Source organism: Chrysochloris asiatica, unplaced genomic scaffold (assembly GCF_000296735.1).
Source record: "Chrysochloris asiatica unplaced genomic scaffold, ChrAsi1.0 scaffold00003, whole genome shotgun sequence".
Lineage (NCBI taxonomy): Eukaryota > Metazoa > Chordata > Mammalia > Afrosoricida > Chrysochloridae > Chrysochloris > Chrysochloris asiatica.
The window spans coordinates 22,769,051-22,792,131 of record NW_006408521.1 but is presented as its reverse complement, the minus strand read 5'-3'; the positions used below and the strand labels follow the sequence as shown (position 1 = coordinate 22,792,131).

The 23,081-nt window shown below is 45.9% G+C and overlaps 1 protein-coding gene across 1 annotated transcript in view; it reads left to right on the top strand.

The window, feature by feature from the left end:
- The window catches only part of SLIT1 (slit homolog 1 (Drosophila)), a 220,951-nt gene that overhangs the window by 187,845 nt on the left and 10,025 nt on the right, over window positions 1-23,081 (top strand). Inside the window, exons 23-28 of the mRNA XM_006831197.1 lie at window positions 2,738-2,809; window positions 4,898-4,969; window positions 5,761-5,832; window positions 17,266-17,429; window positions 19,686-19,810; window positions 19,966-20,063. Coding sequence (XP_006831260.1) covers window positions 2,738-2,809; window positions 4,898-4,969; window positions 5,761-5,832; window positions 17,266-17,429; window positions 19,686-19,810; window positions 19,966-20,063 — 603 coding nt within the window. The remainder of the gene's footprint in view (window positions 1-2,737; window positions 2,810-4,897; window positions 4,970-5,760; window positions 5,833-17,265; window positions 17,430-19,685; window positions 19,811-19,965; window positions 20,064-23,081) is intronic.

Here is a 23,081-nt window from a genome sequence, read left to right as displayed (position 1 = left end):
CATTTGACCCTTCCTTTGTACCCCATGAGAAGGCAAAAAACAAGCCTTAAGAACTAGTTTATTTTCTCTTGGTCTTCAGCCTAATTCGTTACCTCAATTGTTTTTACTGATTGACCAGGTTCTATCAAAAAGAAGTTCAGAGAACATTCCATCTAATGTTGATTGGAACACTACCTAAAGTGTGGTCTGTGGAATAATGTAAGTCCACGAATGGTTTGTTATTGGTCCAAAATTAGATAAGAAACTTGCACAAGAATACAAATCAATATACTACTTCCTTCATAGAGAAAGTCTTAGTATAAAAAAAAAATGTTAGCTGAATTAGCCTGTGTGCTTAGTGACATACTGATTGTGTTCTGGCACCAAGTTCCTTATCTTGTTGAGAACCAGTAACGTTCAATTCGAGGACTGGCTACTTTGAGTAGCACTGACTTAGAGGATGTTGAAGCTGCAGTGAATATCTTTGCTAATGACCTAGTGAGTTTGTTTTGGATATTCCAGTAGTGGGTAGAGTGATTTCATAGTGGCTGATAACCAGGCACCAAAGAGAGGGACTTAATACTATAAGCTTCCCTCGAATGTTCTTTGGTCTAATTTGAAGCAACTGAACTTATGCCCCTGGTGTGGTGCCATAGGGTAAACACTCGACTTCAAGGTTGGTTTGAACTGCAAGGTTGGTGGCTCAAAGTCACCAGCTGCTCATTGGAAACCCTATACAGGGCCACGATCAGTTGGAACTGTCTCCATGACACTTAACAACAATAAGAAAAAGCACTTACAGCTAGGATACATTTGAAGAAGAAAGAGAACTAATGTTGGGCCAGTACTTACTATGCAAACTGCCTTTTGGGGGCTGAAATACTATCTCGTCTTCATCAAAAAGGAGGGCCACAAAGTGCACTGAGCACTAAATGCAGTCCTTAAATGTTTCTCTAAGAACAATGGAAAGATTTTGAATGTGATTAGTTAGAGGAAAGTTTACTAAGAGAAAATGAAGACAAAAGATACTCATTTTATAAACATCTGTTGAACCAAGAGCTGTGTTAAGTAAGTAGATAAGACACCCCTAAGTCGTGAGCCTTCCCAAGAGCATCGTGGTCTCGGAGAGGAGATACAGGCGAGCGGAGTGGGAGCCTAAATGCACCAACAGAGGGAGATGCAGACTAGGGTGGGGCAGTGGAAACCCCTTACAGGGTCACTATGAGTTGGATGACACAAGATCTTAGGATTTTCAGTAAAACCAAAGCCTTAAAGGCCTGGGAGATGCAATAGGAGTGAGATGCCAGGGACAGACCAGATGGCCAGACATTGGGCCTGATCGGGAAGTGAACTGGCTGGATTTGTGTCATAGAAGGATTGGTTTCCACCCATGAGGAAGATGGCTTGAAATGGGGCATAGCCGCATCTAGAGAGATGTCTGAGGTAGAAGCCAGAAGAGAAATGGTGGGTTGACAGCAGCAGGGACTTATGAGGTGGGGACAGATGTGAGGCTCAGGGGCCTAAAGCTTGAGTGTAGTCAGTGTAGATAGAGGTAGAGGAAGTGTAGGCAGGGCTGTGTTTCTGGTTGCCTGAGTTGGTAGCTGTAAGAGGGAACCTGCACAGGGAGCAGGAATGGGGAAGCAGCTGATTGACACTTGAGTTTGAGCCGCCCCAGATGTGACAAGGAGGAGGTGTTCCTGAGAGGGCAGAGGAGGGTGCCCAGGCCATGGTGGTATGGGCAGCTAGGAGCACCCAGAGTGGATTAGAGATTAGAGAGAGAAAGAGCAGGGGAAGGGCATGATCCCCATGCCTAAGGACTGAGTTAGAAAGAATCACTCACCCAGAGACTGGAGAGGCACAGCCAAAGCCGTAGGAGAAGGGGGAAGGCTTGAGGAAAGCGTTTGGGGGAGCAGGAAGGGTGGTCAACCATGCCAAATGCTGTATGGTGGGAACTCATCAAGGTGATCTGGGGTTTGGAAAGATGGCCTGGGATTTGAGTCCAGCTGTGTGGTCCTCACTGAGGTATTTAATCACTCTGACTCTGTGTCTTCACTTGTAAATGGGGCTACTATCTCCCGCATAGGATTGAATGGAGGACTAATAATTCCATAGAGAGCTAGCCAGAGAGGAGCCCACTAGGTCTGGCAGCTGAGAGGTAGCCGGTGCCCCTGTTGATTTCCATGGTGTAAAGTCACACTGGGCTAGTAGTTGGTGCAGAAATGGGAACATGAACTCCTCGGGATCCAGCTGGAGATCAGGAGCAGAGTGAGACCTGTAACCATGAACCAAATTCCTTTTCATCCTGCCTTGGCCCCCAGGATGGCCGTTGGAACCTCTGGCCCACTTGGGTGGATGGGTGGGGAATGATAAAGTTGAGAAGAGGAAGATGCAACCCATGAAAGTGGGTCAGGGTTGAGTTCTTTTTTTTTTTATTCTAGAAATTTGTTGTTTTTTTAACTATATATTTTGATTTGGGTGAAAGTTTACAGAGCAAATTGGTTTTCCATTCAACAATGCATACACATTTTGTTTTGTGACTTGAATTGCAATCTTTACACTATAACAGCACTCTTCCCACTTCCTCCCAGTTTTTCTTTTTTGTGGAAGGTTGGTTTTTTTTAACTTTTTTTTTATTGTGAATTGAGTGAAGGTTTGTAGAGCAGATCATCAGTTTTACATTGAACAAATCATGACTGTGCTTCTTACATGGTTGATGAGTTCTCTTTCTAAAGGATAATGCCTTTCTTGTCTTCTCTAGGGACTTGAGTAACAACAAGATCAGCTCCTTAAGCAATTCCTCCTTCACCAACATGAGCCAGCTGACCACTCTGTGAGTCCCAGCAAGGGGAGAGGGAGGGACAAGGTGGCCGGGGCCTCTGCAGATGGATGGTGCCTCATACTTTCTCTAAGCCCCAGCCAGCAGCTGCTCATTGCGGCCCCTCAGGGAATGCCACACCTGCAGTTCGCAAAGAGTTTTTAAAAGCATTTTAAATTGGGAAATGCAATATAATACAGAAAAATTACAAATAATATATAAATGCAAAGTTGGACAAATAATCATACTTGGCTCCTAGGCCATAAATAAATTTTAAAAAAATAATAAAGAAAGCATGCTGTTAGCAGCCACATGTCTCCTCCTGTCCCTTTCTGATCTGCCTCTTCCCACAGGAAGTCCTTATTTTGGCTTTTATGATGATCATTTCTGTGATTTTTTCCCTGTAATGTGACCATTAACAAACACATTTCTAAATAATATAGTTTAATTTTGTCTGGTTTTGAATCTTGCATTAGTTGAGTCATGTCATATATTCTTTTATGTGTGTCTTCTTTTATTTAATATTACATTTGTGAGACCCGTTGTGTTATTGTGTGAAGCTATGGTCTGTTAGTTTTCATTCCTATGTAGAACGGAACATGCTATACTTTCCTTAGCTCTTCTACTATTGGTGGATATTGGAGTTGTCTCTAGTTTGGACTTTTGTGAGTAATGATTCTCTGAACAGTTTTGTGCCCATAGTCTAAGATAGTTTAATGCTTGCTTTAATTTTATACTAAACAAGCAATCAGAAAATATTACCACATCCCTTATATTTGCCTGATGCTTAAGAGAATATCTCATCCCATCCCCCATTTCACACATCATGTGCTAAGAAGTTAAGAACTTTTCCAAAGTTCCGATGCAGTCAAGCAGTAGAGTCCATACCTCAGAAAGGAAGGATCCAAGCCACAGTGAGCCCCCCAGGAGCAGAGTGTGGGTCTGAGGCCATGGAATGCTCCCTTCTGCTCTTCTCACTCTACTGGTCCTGCACCAGGGATCTACTAATCAACTGGTTCCTCTTTCAAAGTCTCCATGGCAACCTGGCAACATGGTTACTCATCCCTGGCTTCCTTCATGGAGCGTAATTATTTTGAGGTTCATCCATGTTGGCTCATGTATCAGCACTTTATTCTTTTTTATAAATGAGTAGTGTAGTATTGGAGTCCTGGTGTTGCACTGTAGAGAACGCACTGGACTGCTAACCACAAGGCCACTGTGCACACTCACCAGTCACACTCCTCAGTAACCTTGTACAGGTAACGATGAGTCGAAACTGACTTGACGGCATTTGACAATTACAGTGTTGTATTTTATGACATGACTTTACCACATCTTTTTTATCCATTCATGTGCTGACGGACATTTGGATTGTTTCCAGGTTGGGGCTCTTACAAGCATTATTTCCTTGTCACCCATCTGCCTGCCTCCATGCAGCCATCTATTTGGAGGCATTTATGCAGAGTAGTTTAGCCTGTAGACTCTGGAAACTGAAAAAACAAACTTAGGATCCCACCTTAACCGCTTAACAACTGTGACCCTGGTGAAGTCCTTTTACCTCTCAGAGCCTCCAGCTCCTCGACTATAGGAATGGAATAGTAATAGCGGCTCCCTCACCATCACAGCCCCATGAAGGGTAAATTGTTATATGTGCCCACCTCACCAGTTGTTTGGAAGTGATGGACTGACCCCTGTGTTGACTTCACAGGGAATCCTGCCACCTCCATTAGGGGAGCGCTCTCAAGCGCAGTAAAAACAGTCTCCTCGATGAGGCTGTGTTAGGGCCAGGTACTGTGCTAGCAGCTGGACTGTCTCATTCAAGCCACAAAAGAATTCTATAAAAGTGGCATTATTGCTGTCACTACTTACAGTTGAGGGAACTGACTGGGGCTTAAAGAGATTAGGAGATCTGCTCAGGATCACTGGCTTCTTATTAAGTACAGAGTTGAGACTAGAATGCAGGAAGTAGGTCCCAGCCTGCACCACACAGCTCTGCCTCTCCTCGGAGTGTAAGGAAAGGCTGTGGAGGGGTTAGCTGTGCTGCATTGCCTGCCAGCAGTGACCCTGGGCCAGTGACCCTGGTCTCTTCCTTCCCTCCTGCAGGATCCTCAGCTACAATGCCCTCCAGTGCATCCCTCCGCTGGCCTTCCAGGGGCTCCGCTCCCTGCGCCTGCTGTAAGTCTCCTCCAGCATCACTCCTCAGGAACATCTTTCTGTCTGAAGGAGAGAAATGTTCCCATTCCTGGGGCCCTATCAGGGCCGGAGCTGTGCCCTGTGGTGCGAGGCCAGTATTTTCATTAAAGTCCCTTAAGAAACCATGGAATGAATGGGAAAACACTTAGTAAATGGGGGTTACTGTCTCTCCCAGGTTGCATCTGCTGAGTGTGTGTTTGCGGGGAGAGGTGGCAGGGGAGAAGGGTGTTCCAAAATAAGGTTGCTCCTCATGTGTATATGAGGCTCTGGTTCAGACTGAGAATTTTGTTGGCAAAAGATTTGTTAATGTTTTCTAAGAATTTCCACTAGGAGAGTTTTGCCTTGGGATCACCACCCTCTCTGATGCCTCTCCTGGATTCATGCATGAATCCTTTGTCAGCCCCAACTAGGACAAGGTGACCTATTCCAGCTCAACCTTTGGCTGGCTGTACTAACCACCTTACTAAGAAGAAGCCTCCTTCCCCTGAGCACTGAGGGAAGAACACAGTGCACACACTTCATTTTATATAAAGGAAATGCTAGAGTTATTTATGATAGCAAAAGCAGAGTGCTGAGGGACAGGGCGGTGTCTCTGGGTCATTGGGTTATTATCCCTTCTGTGAGGCAGGACTCTGGTCTTGGGCCCTTTGCCTAGAACACTGACTTGGCTGGGAGGTGAGAGATCTGAAGGAGAGACCTCACCAGTCCCCGTCTGTCTGAGAGCTGGCCTGTCCTCCCATCAGTTCTTGCATCTCTGCCTCTTCTCTTCTCAGGTCCCTCCATGGCAATGACGTCTCCACCCTCCGAGAGGGCATCTTTGCAGACGTAACCTCCCTGTCCCACCTGTAAGTAACTTCTGCCCAATTCTCTGAGTATCTTTGGTTTTGAATAGAACTTGGATTCTGGACAAAACAAACAAACAAAAATCCACCTTCTGAGATTGTCAGAGCTTGCTGCTTTCATCCTGCAGTGAAGTAAGCTTGGAGTCTTACACATCCAGTAGTGGTTCTTCAGCTGCAACAATTGAATGTAAGAACGTTTGTTTCTTCATAAGCAAAGTAGTAACAATAGCAAGCACTTCACCTGCTTTAAGGAATGCTCACAGCAGCCCCACAATACAGACACTGTTACTTCCCTTCTCCAAACAAGGAAACCGTCCTAGATGTTTGACAAGCTCACCCAAGGCTGAATAGCTGGGAAGTGATGGAGCCTTGGCCCAGGTTCTGAAGCTCTGCATCAGCATCATGCCTTTACAGAAGAGCTCTGGAAATTTGCTACCCCCAAAAAGTGGTGTAACTGTGTATATAATTGCTTCCCAAACCATTCAGCTGTTAGCATCAAGAGGAGGCTTATAAAGCACTAGGCTGTGGTTGTTGTTGTTGTTAAGTGCCATCGAGTCGGTTCCGTCCCATAGCGACCCTGTACAGGGTTTCCAAGGGTGTAAATCTTTACGGGAGTAGAAAGCCTCATCTTTCTCCCGCCGAGCAGCTGGTAGTTTCGAACCGCTGACCTTAAGGTTTGCAGCCCGATTCGTAACCAGTACGCTGCCAGAGGCTGTGATAGGACCATCCTAATCTGGAAGTTAGGCTGGGAGCAGCAGACACCTTCTCTTCTGAGGTCTATCAGTGTTCAGTCAGATGGACTGTGACTTGAACTCTGGCTGTGACTGCCTCCTCTTGCCATCTGTCCCACATTCCAATGGCCATAGACAGACATACCCAGGTCAGAAAGCCTTTAAGAACTCCCCGCTTATCTTCTGAAAGTTTATTCTCTATCTCACTGGATTGTCTCAGTTCTAAGACTCACCTTTTCCACATTTTAATCTATTTGATATCAGAGTGCATTTTATAAATGATGAGTATATTCAATTTAGTAATGTTTCTCCACCTCCACCGTGCACCAACGCATAGTAAAGCAGTGGTGCATCTAACCGCCTTATGCCTGAGGAAATAAAATATTAATAGGTTCCACTCACTGAGAGTCTGCAAGTCAAATGCAATACAGTGTGCTTTATCTGCAATGGCTTGTTTACTCTGTGACTGAGGTGGGAAACAGAGGTTGCCAGCTCGGCATTTGGCAAGGACTGCCTTGAGCCCCACAATGAGCACATATCAGGGCAGGAAGAGTGCAGTGATTGATGAATGATGTCTGCATGGGACTAGGAAGGCTAAGGGACTCTGTTTTAAGTGGTAGGATTCATAATTTCATTTTGTAACCCTTGGTTCTACAACATTTAATAGCTTCCCTAGATCATAAAGCTAAGAAGTGACAGAAACCGGGTTGAACTAGGCATGGCAGATTCTAAAGCTCTTTATTTATTCTTTACTCGATTGCCTCAGTCAATATGTCCTGAGTAACTTCAGGGAGTTAAGTGCTAAAAAATTTACTGACCTACAGTTTCTGCCTTCTGTGGCCATCTGGTACATTATAAAGAAAATTCAAAAGAAGGAACTTCACAGGAGAGGTGCCATTACGCTGAAGAAAGATTAGGTGTTTACCCTTTGAAGAAGGTGAAGAAAGTCATTCCAGGTAGAGGGAACAGCATGTGCAGAGGCAAGGAGGCAAGAAAATAAATGGCCGATTCAGAGCTGTTCTGTTGCACGGCGTAGGATAGAGGCTGTTTGGCTGGATGATAACTGTAAACTAGGAGGAAATGAGTCTGGAAAGGCACATGGGAATTTGGTTGTGAATGGTATTTTGTGCCATGTTAAGGAGGAATTTGGACTTTACTTAATAGAAGGGAATTCCTAGAAAGACAATGGTGGCATGTGGAGGCTGGAGGGCAGGGAGGAGGCAGGGACAAACCTTGGAGGAGATGGTGGTTCTGCACAAAGGCCAAGCAGGGACAGTATTGTTTATTGTTCTGTCCTCTCCCACTCACAGGGACGGGTTTCCATTGGTGTTTCATCATTTTGGGCTGTGAGTTCAGACTTTGTAGACAATAATCTTTAGGATTCTATGGACCTAAATTAGAGATGCTTTCTTCCAGAGAGTGTTTGCACTTGTCTCTGCTGGTCGCTGGGGTCAGTGCTGCTCTGGGACCAGTTAGCTGCAGCCAATGGTCTGCCTTAGTTTCCGAGGCTTTCTTCATGACTCCTGCTAGTGCTGAGTCCACTTTCTCACCTCAGTGGATCTCTTATGCTTGGGGTTGAAACATGCAGTTGGCTACTTTTCCTCCACCCCCATAAGGACTGAACTCCAGCTCAGAATGTTGACACTTCCCCCCCACCTCACCAATAAGAAATGAACAAATAGCTTATGTTTTGTACAAACATAAAACCAAAGCTGCAAAAACAAATTCTGGGCTAATGCGTATCTATAAATTCAGGCATTCTTTAGGAGAATAGTGACTTCAGGCCAGAAGCTAGATCTAAATTATGAGAAATAAACCAATAGGTTAAGATCCATTGAACAGTAATTGCAGAGCAGGGCACCAGCATTACTCACAAGATGTGTTCATTAATTGCGTCTAAATCTGACTCCTCTACACAATGGCATTTGTGTGAAAGGAATCTTCCATTGTTAGGCAGGAATTTTGTGAAGAAACTGCCCCTTAAAACCAGAGTTTAAACTGGAAACAGGCTGTGGCCTGGGATATGTGTCTGTGCTTGGACCTCCAACCTTGTGGTTAAAGCTGATTTGCAGTCCAGCGCATTAACCCACAGTGCCACACCAGTACTCCGTACATGCAATAGTGATGGAATATATGAGGAGGCTTCAAAAAGTTCATGGCAAAAATGGAACAGCTATTCCAAAGACTTTCTTGAGCACAGACAAGGAATCAAGGAATGGGGGGAAAAAATGACATAGACTCACTATAATGATTCCTGTCTTCACATTGTTGTTGTTGTTGTTGTGTTGAGTCGGTTCTGACCCATAGCAACCCTGTATAGGGTTTCCAAGGAGCAACTGGTGAGCTTGAACTGCCAACCTTGCTGTTCAAAGTGACATTGCAGTCCAGTGCATTAACCCACAGCGCCACTTCAGGACTCCATAATGACTCTCACCTTCACGTTGGCTACATGCAATTTGAAAGGAGGATGTGCCCAAGGCACTATAACAAGAATTTGTGTCTGATGTTCCTGGCTCTTGAAAGTGTTAATGTTCCTAAGAAATGTGATTCTGGCCTCTGTTCATTGGCAGTGTGGTAGAGGGGTGTGTAGGTGAGAATGTGGCATATTGTGAGACCCACCACGTTTAAATCCTTGGAACTTTAGACTTGGAATCAGGAAGTGTAGTCCAAGTTCTGCCCTCAACTTGAAGTGCGATCTCAGACAATTCATTTATCTTGTTAGATCTCTTTTCTCACCTGTTCAGAGGTTATTTTTATAGTCTTTTATGGTCTGCCACACCATCATGGGAGTCCTGGTGTGGCACTGTGGGTTAATGTACCAGACTGCAAAGTCCTTTGAACTACAAGGTCAGTGTTTCAAGCTCACCAGTTTCTCCTTGGAAACCCTATACAGGGTCACTGTGGGTTGGAATTGTCTCTACGGCACTTAGCAACAACAACAATTACCATAATTGTCAACAACTTGGTATTCTGCCCTATGGGCATGCCATAATTTGCATAATCATTCCATATTTACTTTTAGCACCTGACTCTTGATGAATTTGGAAACGTAGCTTTCCAGCTAGTAACAGATTACTGTCATTGACTTCCTACTCACTGTGACCCTGCAGAGAGCTGCCGAGGCTGTAAATCTTTATGAGAGCAGAAAGCCTCCCAAGAAGTGGCTGGTGGGTTTGAGCTGCCAACCTTGTGGTTAGCAGTCCTGTGCTTATCCTGCAGTGTCACCATGGCTCTTTAGTAGTAGATTAAAGACAACAAAAGTCAGCTCATTGCAATGAAGAACTGCGCTGGAAACCACATGTCTGGCACATAGTAGATACCTAATTAAAACTGAACACTAGCAGGTGGATGAAAATGAACTGACTGCAAAGTAAAAAGAAAAGTCAACAGAGCAGAGAAATGCCCAGCAGACTAAAGTCCTGGACAATAATGAGTGCTCACAATCATCATGTTGTTATTGTTGGTGGTCAGTCCCATCGAGTCAGTTCCAATTCATAGCCACCCTGTATTGGATTTCTGAGGCTTTAAATCTTCATGGGAATAGAAAGCCTCATCTTTCTCCCACAGAGCAGCTGGTGGGCTCGAACTGCAGACCTTGTGGTTCACAATCCAGTGCTTATCGTTTGGAGCCACCACTCTCCTCTCATGATGGTGTTGTTGTTGTTGTTGTTAAGTAACGTCGAGTCGAGTCTGACCCATAGTGACCCTGTATAGGGTTTCCAAGGAGCAACTGGTGAGCTCAAACCACTGACCTTGCGATTCAAAAGACTTTACAGTCTGGTACATTAACCCACAGCGCCACACCAGGACTCCCATGGTTAGAGTCCAGTGTTGATTCCACAGCATCATACCAGGAACACCTACTCGCAACAGACTCTTCATCACAATCCCTTTCACTTGCTGTACGTGTAGCTTTTAAATCATTGAAAAGGCTTTGAGCATTTTCTTACACTAAAATAAAAGCTATATACACCTGTTCCAGCTTACCTACAAATTTGACTTAAAGACACCTGGGGACTAACTGTGCTCAAAGCCCGGCAGCACCTTAGCATGAACAGAAGGAATAATAGCTAATATTTACTGTTTCTTTCTTTTTTTTTTTTATTGTGATTTGGGTGAAGGTTTACAGAGCAGTTGGTTTTCCATCCAACAGTACATATACATTGTGTTTCATGACACTGATTGCAGCCCCTACGATGCAACAGCCCTTTCCTCATTTCTTCCGTGTTTACTGTTTCTATTCGTCCATAGGGTTTCTCCTATCCTTTCCTGATTTCTGAGCTTTCTCCCTGGGCAGATGCTGCCCTGTTGGTCTCAGATGGTTGATTGTTCTAAGGTATGTGCATCTCCCTGGGGGTGGGGGTGGGGGTCATTGTTCACTTTGTTGTTGTTGTTGTTGTTAGGTGCCATCGAGTGGATACTGACTCATAGCAACCCTATATACAACAAAACAAAACACTGCCCGGTCCTGGGCCAACCTCACAATTGTTGCCACGCTTGGGCCCATTGATGCTGTCACTTTGCCAATCCATCTTGCTGGGGGTCTTCCTCTTTTTCTCTGACCCTCCACCTTACCAAACATAATATCCTTCTTCAGCGACTGGTCCCTCCTGACAATATGTCCAAAGTATGAGAGACGAAGTTTGGCCATCTTGGCCTCCTAGGAGCACTCTGGCTGCACTTCTTCCAACACGGATCTGTTTGTTCTTTTGGCAGCCCATGGTACTTTCAATATTCTCCTCCAACACCATAACTCAAAAGCATCAATTCTTCTACGGTCTTCCTTATTCACTGTCCAGTTTTCGCATGCATATGAGGTTTTTGAAAATACCATGGTTTGGGTTAGGCACACCTTAGTGCTCAAGCTGACATCTTTGCTCTTCAACACTTTAAAAAGGTCTTGTGCAGTAGATTTGCCTGATGCAATACGTCGTTTGATTTCTTGACTGCTGCTTCCATGAGTGTTGATAGTTGATCCAAGAAGAATGACGTCCTTGACAACGTCCATCTTTTCTCCATTGATAAGAATGTTGTTTATTGGTCCAGTGGTGAGGATTTTTGTTTTCTTTACATTCAGATGCAATCCATACTGAAGGCTGTGGTCTTTGATCTTCATCAGTAAATATTTTAAGTCCTCTTCACTTTCAGCAAGCAAGTTTATATCATCTGCATATCACAGGTTGTTAATGAGTCTTTGTCCAATCCTGATGACACGTTTTCCTTCATAGGACCCAGCTTCTCGGATGTTTAGCTGAAAGTTGAGCCGTGGGGGTGAGTTAAGTTCCAGGTTTGGAGGGTAACTAAAGACCATCATCTTGGGGGTTCCTTCAGTCTTTATCAGACCAATAAGCCTGGTCTTTTTATGATTTAGACTGTTGTTCCACATTTTTCTCCCACCCTATCTGTGATCCCTTTCGGAGCAGTTGGGGGTGGTAACCAGGCACCATCTAGTTCTTCTGGTCTCAGAACCATGAAGGCTGGGGTTCCTTTGGACTAATTGCTTCTATGAGTCTTTAACTGTCTTTACTCTTCTTTGTTTGAATGGGAAGAGGCCCATTGTTGCATCACAGACTTCTAATATCTCACAGTCTCTGTTCACCAGAGCGGACTCCTGGTATGGTGCTGTAGGAGAAGCACTGGACTGCAAGTCACAAGACTGACAGTTCAAACCTGCCAGCTGCTCCTTGAAACCTTGTACAGGGTTGTTACAAGTCAGAATCGACTTAACAGCACTTAGCAATAACAACATTCACCAAAGTAGGATGTAGACTGTTGTCTTTGTGGATTGTGTTAGGCCAATTGACATTAACGTCCCCCAAGACTATGGCCCTGATACCAAAAATCAATAATGCATGGTTATTTATACTTAGGCTGGGTGTGGGTCTGCACCCGCAGTCCTTTTGGATCAATAGAGGCCTAGTTGTCTTCCTGCTACTACATCCCCATTGAGAACAGAAATAGCTTTCCTGTGGCTGTCTCCGAATCACCAAACTACACAAGTTAACATCCACTAAAACTTTACCATCTCCTTCACCTGAACACCAACTTCTCTCTGACAAGTAGGCAATTTGTGTGCATTAGTGTCTTCTTGAAACTACCAGCTGTTCCGCGGGAGAAAGATGAGGCGTTCTGCTCCCGTATAGATTTACAGCCTCGGAAACCCTGTGCAGGGTCGCTATGAGTCGGAACCGACTCCACGGTACTTAACAACAACAACAACAACAACAACAGGGTCTTCTTCTAGTGAACTGAAGTTCTCCACAAGAATCGCCTTAGGGATGAATGAGATGACCTCCAGATGCAAGGGAACAGCTAGTGAAGAAAGTAAGATGATGCTTAGCCAACAAAAGGAAAAAGCGTTCAGGTGTGATGGTGGTTTGTACTCAATCCAGAAATAAGGAAAATAAGGTTCGCTAAACCAGAATTTTAAAACAGCTTTCTATGTGACTTTGATCCTATAGTAATAATGGTTAAGTGACAGAAAGGAACATTTACGTTTGAGGTGGGATTCATGGCAATGTCAGAAAAGCACTCGACCGCAAAGTCTATTTGAACCAGGCAAGGTCAGCAGTTCAAACTCACCAGTCGCTCCTCAGAACCATGGGTCAGAACCAACTCCACGGCACTTAACAGCAACAATAACAACATGGGGAGAGTATATGCATGGATCTGGGTATCTGTGGAGATCCTAAGACAATTCAAAGGTCCCACATTTATAATGACCTCGGATTTAGTGCTCTTGGCATTTCCTCTAAATGAGCTATATGACTGAAAGAAGCCACTTGAACCAACTTTAAATTCATGAGTTATTACTGAACCATGCTACTGCAGGGTATTATAAAAAAATTTTTTTAAAGTTTGTATATGTGTTTTAAATAACATAACTACATTATATTGCACTGTTTATACTAAAACATTAATCTGATAGAGGTGGCAGTGTGCTAAGGAGTTGGTTTCAACTCACAGGGACCCTGCATAGGGTTTCTTAGGTTATAAATGTTTACAGGAGCAGAAAGCCTCATCTTTCTCCTGAGGAATGTCTGGTAGTTTCAAACTGCTGACCTTGAGGTTAGCAGCCCGACTCATAACCACTACACTACCAGAGCTCTTTAAGATATTAACCTAGTGAATGTAAACCATTCAAAATATACCACATATTTTGTATTCCTGTTATTTAAAAAATCTTTTGGAAAAAGAAAAACAGTTGTATATATACCTATATATTTCCAAAAAAAAAAAAAAATATATATATATATACAATGAAGCCTCAAATGAGAAGCCCTGGGACCATTTCATGGAAAGAGGAAAGTGTCCTCTGCCTCTGGTTAGCAAGGATGGATGCTGTCAGCAAGTAGGGACAAGAAAAACGGGATTCGTGTTGAGCTTGGGCCTGCCTTCCTTTCCAAGCTGTGTTATTCCCTCGATTCCCATTTCAGGTTAGATGTGCTTTTCTTCCAGTCTAGATTGCAGGCTCTTTATTGAACCATAAAGTGAGCCCTGAGGGCTTAAGCGAACAGCTCAAGGTCACCTGGGCAGTCAGCAGCTGTGTTGGGGCCAGAGCTCAAGTCTGGTTCGGCCCCTCCATAGTCATCAGCTGTGCTGTTTTGAGGGGGGTCTTGTTCAGAGTCACTGCCACTTTTATTAGACTCAAGGGGAGACCCTGCCCTCTTGCACCCACAAACAGGTGGAAAAGGAACTCGTTGATTATGTAATAAATATGACAATTCTCATTAACATGATGTATAGATTTATATACATTGTTTATATATGTATATATAGATATATATGTATGTACATATATGTTGTTGTTGCTGTTAAGTATCAATGAGTTGATTCCAACTCATAGCAACCCTGTGTAGGGTTTTCAAGGAGCAGCTGGCGGGTTTGAACCGCAGATCTTGTGGTTAGCATTCCATTGCTTATCCTACAGCACCACACTAGGACTCCATGTATATGTTGTTGTTGTTAAATGTCATCGAATCGGTTCCAACTCATAGCGACCCTGTTCAGGGTTTCCGAGGAACAACTGATGGGTTTGAACTGCTGACCTTGTGGCTAGCAGTCCAGTGCTTATTATCTTATAGCGCCACACCACAAGCCCTCCTTGCATATATACGCACACATATCTACACAAAACTCCCTCTCTGTTTGGAGTCCTGGTGTGGCACTGCAGAATAATGTGGTGGTCCACAAGGTCAGTGATTCAAATCACCAGCTGCTCCTTAGAAACCCAATACAGGGTGGCTTTGAGTCAGAATCGACTCGATGGCAACTAACAACAACAACAATCTATTTATCTATTTACAGTCTTGGAAACCCTAAGGAACAATTCTCGTCCTCTGTCCTCTGACACCAGGGTCGCTGTGGATCAGAATGGACTAAGTGGCAGTGGGTGGTAGTAAAACCTATCTACCTATCTCTCTGTATAGCCTTACAGTTTCAAAGTCCCATTGTTAGTGACTTTAAAGAATGAAGCACGAATTTTTGTGTTTACTGACTCCGAGAAGTTTAGCCCTTACTTCCCTAATATATATGTCTTGCTCATCTTTTACATTTCCCATTGTGCTTTTGTGAAAAGAGTTTGCCCACCAGACTAGTAAAAAATTAATAGATTTGTAATATAGTGTTGGTGAGGAACCAGGCTCAACCTTACAGTGCAGGCTGATGCAGCCTTTATAGAGGTCAGTTATTAACTTTTCACATGTCCTTCCTTGGGAACCCTAGTCCTACTTCTAGACTCTTGCCCTAGAGAAAGCCTCTCACTTCTCAAAGAGGCATGTACAGGAAGGTTCACTGCAGTTGGAAAGAACTGAAAAGTCCAGCAATAGGGAAGTTGTGCAGTAAGGTATGAAGCAGCCATTCTTTGGGATGCTATGAAACTCTTTGAAAAACGTGAGGTGGACCCAGCTAGAAAGAGCTCCAAGACATGCTGTTTAGTAACAAGGAGCAAACTACTCAGTAGTGACTCATACTGGCTGTCATTTATGAGGAAGGACCATTTGTGTAAATAGCGAATGCACAATGGCTACTTCTGTGGGGAACAAAAAGAGTGGGAGGGAGACTTCCTTTTCTTATGTGGATACACCATAGTTTGTTTAACCACTCCCCTGACTGATGAACACTGGGGCTTTTCAGTCTTTCTACCACCAACAATGCTGCCATCAGAACCGTTGCATGGATGGATGTTGTTACATCCTGATACAGGTGTATTTGTGAAATTAACTCCCAGAAACATAACTGCTGTATCAAAAAGCAACTGCATTGGTCATTTACATTTCCATCTGCCTGTTTGCTATTGATGCAAAATCCACATCATATAAAATTAATTCAGTGGCATTTCGTGCTTTCAAAATACTGTACAGATGAAGAAGTTTGCTTTGTCTGCACTGTTTGAATGTGGTTTACACTGAGACTGCATTCATGGGTTCCTTGTTTAATTAAAAATAAGGAGTGAAATCAGAGTGTGTGGGCTTCCGAATCTTACAGCTCTGGGTCTGGTCCCAGGGTTGCCCTCAGTCACTGCAGGGCCCCAGGTAAATTCCTCCTGAGGCCCAATGCCCACATCTTTGAGGTGGAGAAAATCACGCTTACACTGTGCAGCTAATGAGAAGAGAAGCTGCTAACAGGAGCTGAGAGCATCTGGCTCCTTACAGCCTAAACATGACTTCCTTCTCCCTGGGGCACTCGTGGGCTCTGGCCTCAGCAGCACAGGTTCTAATCCCAGGTCCTCCATCCCTCTGTATGATGGTAACATTTTGAACCTTGGTTTCCTTACATGGAAGACAGGAATTATAAAGGGGAGGGAACGAACTCAATAAGAAGCCCAATGATTAAGCACTCAACTACTGACAAACATGTTGGAGGTTTGAACCCACCAGTGGATCCACAGGAGAAAAGATCTGGTGATCCACTCCCCTAAAAAATGAAACAAAAGGCCATGGCTCCCCTGCTGGTTCTGACTGGTAGGGACCCTATAGTAGGACAGCGGAGAAATGCCTCATCTGGTTTCCAAGGCTGTAAATCTTCGTGGAGGCGCACTGCCGTGGAATAGCGATGAGTCCCTGCCCTCCAGTTAGCAGCTGAGCCCTAAACCACTGGAATCCGGGCTCCCCATAAAGATGACAGCCTAGAAAACCCTATGGGCCAATCCTATCCAGTCCTGTAGGGTTGCTATGAGCCTGAATCCACTTGACACGTAGTAACAAGGACTCACTGAGACAATGCATATAAATGCGATAATGCACCCTTGTCACCTGGATCTAGAAGCTCCCTCCAGATGACTACTTGGAAGTGTTTTCATTTTTAGTCATTAGAACCAGTTTCCATCACTTTTAGAAGGAGCCATGGGGTCCTGGGGTGATGCTGTAGGATGATTGGTGGAATGCTAACCAAGTGGTTTAAACCCACCAGGCATTCCTGAGAAACGCTCTTAAGTCTGAACCAACACTTCAACATTTAACAATAATGGGAGTCTTGTAGAAATCTGGGTCAACTGACCAGGTCTTACTATTGATCTGGGGCTGACAGGTAACACCCAGGTAGCCCAGCTGCTTACAACAGTGCAGGCTACACAAGAATGCTCATGACTCAGGGCCTGTCAGGAATTTTGGCAGCTCCTGGCCTAGTGCCTGGCACCATAGGTGTGCAATGGACAGGGGAACCTGACGAAGCTGTCGTGCTTGCTTCTCTCTGATCTCTGCCCCAGGGCCATTGGCGCCAACCCGCTGTATTGCGACTGCCACCTCCGCTGGCTGTCTGGCTGGGTGAAGACGGGCTACAAGGAGCCGGGCATTGCCCGCTGCGCTGGGCCCCCAGACATGGAGGGCAAGCTGCTCCTCACCACACCAGCCAAGAAGTTTGAATGCCAAGGTGAGCATGGGGTGGGGTTGGGGAGTACTGGATAACACCCACCTCCTGTGGCTGGGCCCTCACAGGGCCTGCTCAGCCCTGGCCGCCCTTCCAGATGCTCCCTGAGGTGACCAGGTAGATGGGGGGAGGGGGGAGGGTCATGTGGCAGGAAGGAAGCACCTGCTGTTTGTGAAGAAGACTGATTTGTGGCCCTGACAGAAAAAACAAAAACGGAAAAAGCCAACTAGAAAACCTCAGGCCGAGAAGGCTTTAATCCCTCTCTGCGGATTAAAGGAAAATAAAAATAACAGCAGTGTTTCTGGAAGCTTGGAGCCTCGCTGCTATGAAAGCACTCAGCCCTCCCTTTGGTAGGAATCGTGCTCAGCAATTAACTTAAAACCCACCCCAGTACCTGGTGGAGCCGCGGCACTCAGCTGCCAGTCTCCTGACATTTGCAGAAATGCAGCCCTGAGTGTGACTGGAGGCTTACTGGCTCTTTTCTATAAAGGCTTGTTCAGGGCTTGATTGACTGATGGATGGATAGCCTCGGTCTGGGAGGCTTTGTTGAACAGAGAGGGGCAGCCCCAGGGCCTGTCCTGTGTGCCGGGGAAGGGCTGAGCGGCCCTGGATCACCACGGCCCCTGCCCTCCACAAGCTTCTAGACTGCTGCCGGAAATGAAACTGACAGTCTTAGGTTAAAGAGGAGGCCCTGACCACCCTGGGTGCAGGATGCTGTAGCGATGGAAGCAGGTCTGGTAGGCCCCATTTGTGACTTGGTTGTCCAGAGCAGGCCAATTCATGTTTAAATATTTGCTCAGCATTTATTTAATGGGGTTGCAGGTGGGGTTGGTGTTGGTGAGAAGAGTTTTTTTTGTGTTTGTTTTTAACTTTCTATTGAAATATAGCACACACCCAGAAAAGTACATAGGTCATAAGTGAATGGCTCCCTGAATTTTTACAAACTAAACTCACTCCTGTAACCAACACCCAGATCAAGAAGCAGAACCCTGTCTGCACTCAGAGAACCCCTAGTGGTGGACAATGTGCTTATTTCTGGTCTCACTCATGCCCCTTCATCAGAATTGATACTTCACAACTTAGGTCCCTGGATGGTACAAATGTTTTGGACTCAGTTGGTAACTCATAGGTTGGTGGTTCAAACCCACCCAGCATCTCTGTGGGAGAAAAGGTCTGACAGTCTGCTTCCATAAAGATTATAGCCAGAAACTGTATAGGTCAGTTCTACTCTGTAACACATGGGTCGCCATGAGTCAGAACCAACTCAGTAGCACAAGACAACCACAGACCACAGAAGGAGTCTTCTGTGGAAACTTGGGTTAACTGGCCTGGTCTTGCTATGTATTCTTGTGAGGGCTTAGAACCCAGTTGGCTGCTTTCTCATCCAATGAAGGGCATCCATGCAGCCTGGAAGACTGGAGAAGGTCTTGCCTGAAGCCAGAAGCTGATGGAAAAGGTCCTTCTTGGTTCAATCTGGGAGAGGACCAGTTTGAAGGCAGACAGCCCTTCCTCCCCTGCAGGACCCCACATAGCACTATGGAGCAAGATCCCCACCACCTGAGGTGGCATCAGGGCTGGCGTGATCACCGGAAGGTGTGGGGAGATGGGGAAGTTGCCAATAGGATGCTCTCACACCGCTGAGCGCCCTAACTGCTTACAGGTCAAGAGCAAGTGAAGCACTTTGTGTTGTTTAGTTCTCATAGCCGTATAGCCCAGAGGAGGGGGACTGCTAGTCACCCCATTTACAGAGGAGGGTTTGGAGACTGGAGGGGCTACTGCTGAGGGAAGATGGAGCAGGATCTGGAGGAACTAGAGAGAGAGGCAAAAATCTTGGCACAAGGACTTCCCACTACCCTGCTGTGTAGGACTGGGAACCCCAGGGCAAGCACTGCCCTACTGTCCCCACTTTCTCCAGCACTCAGTGTCGACTACCCGATAAGCATAGACTTGCTTGTGTTTGCTTACTAATATGTAGTGAACAATTTCACATGTTTCCACCAAAGATTCTGCTTTGATGTATGGCTGGTATCTGTCTTTCTTCCAACCCCACAGCGCTTTCCTACAGAATCAGTTTACAATCCCTGATAGGGATGGAGTACCTGTCAGAAAGGTAAGCACAGGCTACTTGTGCTTATTAATCCATAGTGAATGCTTTCATATGAGTCTCACCACATTTAGTAAGCACAAGTAAGCCTGTGCTTACCTTGCTAACTGGGTCTTCCATCCCTGCCTGCACTGATGCCTTCTCTGCTGTTACAGGTCCCCCCACTCTGGCCATCCAGGCCAAGTGTGACCCCTGCTTGTCCAGCCCCTGCCAGAACCAGGGCACCTGCCACAACGACCCCCTCGAGATGTACAGGTGTGCCTGTCCCAGCGGCTACAAGGTGAATGGAGGTGGAAACCTGACGACGAGGAGGAGGGGGGTGGATCTGTCTGTGTGTCATTTTGCCCCCAGTGCCCAGAGCATCCATGATGTCTCTGTTGGCCCACATTAACCCCAGGTCTACCTGAGGTCCTCATCTCTGACTTTTCTCCCCAGGGCCGAGACTGTGAGGTGTCCCTGGATGGCTGTTCCAGTGGCCCCTGTGAAAATGGCGGGACCTGCCAGGCTGGGGAGGGTGATGATGCTGGCTTCACGTGAGTTGCTTAGAGGGGCAGGATTCAGGAGCCAAGCTTCAGTGCCTTACTCCCCATGCTGGGGCTACCCAGACCTCCTGCTGCTCTAGGGGCAGTTGAGGAGGGCTTGCAGGGATGGGGACTGTCTCCAAATCAGAGCCAAAAGAGCCTTCCAAGCCCACCAGGCCGTCACGGCACAGCAGGCTGCTCTGCTGACTCCTGGCCCCGCCCTCCCTGCTCTTGCCAGGACCCAGGTGTCCTCTGATGCCACAGGCAGTCCATGGACACAGGCAAATGCAGTGACGGTGCCAAGGGCAGTCTGGGGGCACAGTCTCCATGAACCACCTCAAAGCCTCCACTCTAAATCAAAACCAATGTTGTTCAGGGCAGGGCCCTCGGGCAGTGCCCCCTGCCCCGCTCTCAGTCAGCACCCTGCCCCACTCTCAGGCAGCACCCTGCCCCACTCTCAGTCAGCACCCTGCCCCACTCTCAGGCACGTCCCTGAGCACTGAAACAGAGCCTGGTGCCACCACTGTGTATGAGGCGCCCAGAGTTGGGAACCAAGTCCTGGTCCCTCATCTCAGGAGTCACACTGGTCACTCCTGGGAAGGGGCCAGCCTAATGACCTCATCTCTAACGTCCTTCCTGTGCTCACCTTGCCATCCAAGCCCCCCACCCCACTACTTCACTACTTTCCTTAGGGCACCAGCGAGAGCCTCACAACAGAGCTCTCCCGACCCAGCACTTTTCTGGGAATACAGAGTATTTAGTTGCTGAAAATAAATTACCAGCAGAGAGAGAGCAAATTGGCCCTTCAGAAAATGATGTTGAATCGACTGGCAGAAATGGCCAAACCTGTTTCTGCAAACCAAAATTACCAGATATAAATAAATAAACCGCTAAATGGCCTCTTTTCCCTTTGTCGCCTTGGAAACAGCTCAGATTCTCCTCTGGGCTTTGATGAGTGCTCCAGCAAAGCGGCTCCTCCTCTGCATTCCTTAGACCCTCTCAGGGGGCTGACAGGACACCCAGAAATTTCCCCTGCAGAGCAGAGAGATACAGCTCAAGTGGGGTGGGTTAATCCCTCACACCTGGCAGCCTTGCTGACGAGGGTTTTGTGGGGGCTGGGGGTCATTCCTGAGTCACCCTTCATCCCTGAAGTTTAGGAGGGCCTCAGGGGAGGCCCAGGGGAGGTGCCTGGAGAGTGAATGACTATGGAAGCGAATACACTTGGCAGATTTCTTCTGCACACCCGCTGTGGAGTGTGGTAGTAGGTGGCACGGAAGGAACATTGGAAGGAATGCTGAGCTCCTTGAGATCAAGGCGGGTGTCTTCTCTCCACCGGCCCAAGGAGCAGACTGTCTGCTAGTACACGAGGTGACTTAGATCTGAGGAGTCACCATCAGAAATAGTAAGATTTGCCCGTTGGAGGGGATTGTCTAGAGTCCATCCACCCTTTGCTTTCCACCTTCCAAGGAAGGTAGCTGAGGTTCCCCTGCTGGACCTGAAGGAGAGCCTGACACAGGAAATGGGGTGTACCCTGAAGTCAGTTGCAGGGCAGCCTGCAGGCTTGTGGGTGTGGAGACGGAGAAGGTAGTGACTAGGACAGAGCAGGGGTGGATGATGGCGGTGGGACGCCTACAGGACTCAGTGAGGCTGCAGTTAATGGGAACCTGCCACCAAAACCAAGGGCAACTCCAGGGAATGTGGTTGGTGCATCATGTGACTGTCGTCCCCTGACCCAGGCCTACTCCAATGCCCTGCCCCAAACTCTGGCTAGCGGGGAGTTTCCCACCCTGCTTAAAACCCCTATGTTGTCTCCTCTTGCCTTTAGTGAAAAAAATTAGCCTCAAGACCTGCTGCGCAGTGTTCAAACCTTTCTGCTTACATACCCCTAAAGCCAAAGTTTAATTAATAACTATACAGCCCCTCACACATGTTCCATTGACGTCTTAACATTTGTCATTGCAAGCTTACTTCTTCACTACAAATATCCGTAACATTTAAAGATAAAACATGTCTATAAAATGTCTCCAATGGAATCTATATAGCCTGTTTGACATCATTTTATAATTCTGTGAACAAGTTTCCCTTTAACAGTAAACATTATTTCTCATTCTTTTTTCTCCTTAAGCTGTTATTTCCAGTCTCACTACCCCCCATTTTTCTTCTAATGTAACAATGTTTTTATGCTAGGGAGACTTTTCTTAACACTCTTTAAGGCTTCTCTGCCACCAACATAGAATATAAGCTTAAATATCAAGGTTTTTTCTTATGTTTTATGACAGTAAGTCTCTCTGATTAACAGTTTCTTCTGTACTAAGTCATCTTTACAATTATCAATAATACATCGTAACACATAAAATTGGACTATGTCTCTTAACGAGACTGTAGGACAATGCTTGCTCTCTCCTCTTCAGTGGGTGCATGGTACGGGGGAAATGTAATAGGACAAGGCAGGACAAGACTGTTCTCCCCCTTTTTAGATACATATAAATGTTGAGAAAGTTTGTTCACATAAATAAGCATGGGGTTAGGAGTTTTATCATAACCATGTCGCTCATTTTTTTTTTTAAATCCTTCCGAGTTTAGATGAAAAAAATGCCTAGAGTGACCTGCCATCAAAAATTATTTTTAACAGTCTATCAGTGACAACTTGCTTAGGTCCTCCTTCAATTATTTTTAAAACATGGAGGTGGGAACCTCTACATTTGCAAACGTTCGTTCACTTTCTAAAGATCCCACCCACTGCCTTCTAGTTGGATCCAACTCATAGCGATCATGTATAGTGTTTCGGAGCTGTAAACCTTTACTGGAGCAGAAAGCCTCATCGTGCGGTTGGTGGGTTTGAACTGCTGACCATGCAGTACTCACCCTACAGCATTACCAGGGATCCTTTCTAAATGTCAGTATCCCTTGTTGCTATTAAGTGCCATTGAGTTGGTTCTGACTCATAGTAACCCTGTATAGAGTTTTCAAGGAGCGGTTGGTGGGTTTGAACTGCTGACCTTATGGTTTGCAATCCAGTGCTGATTCTAC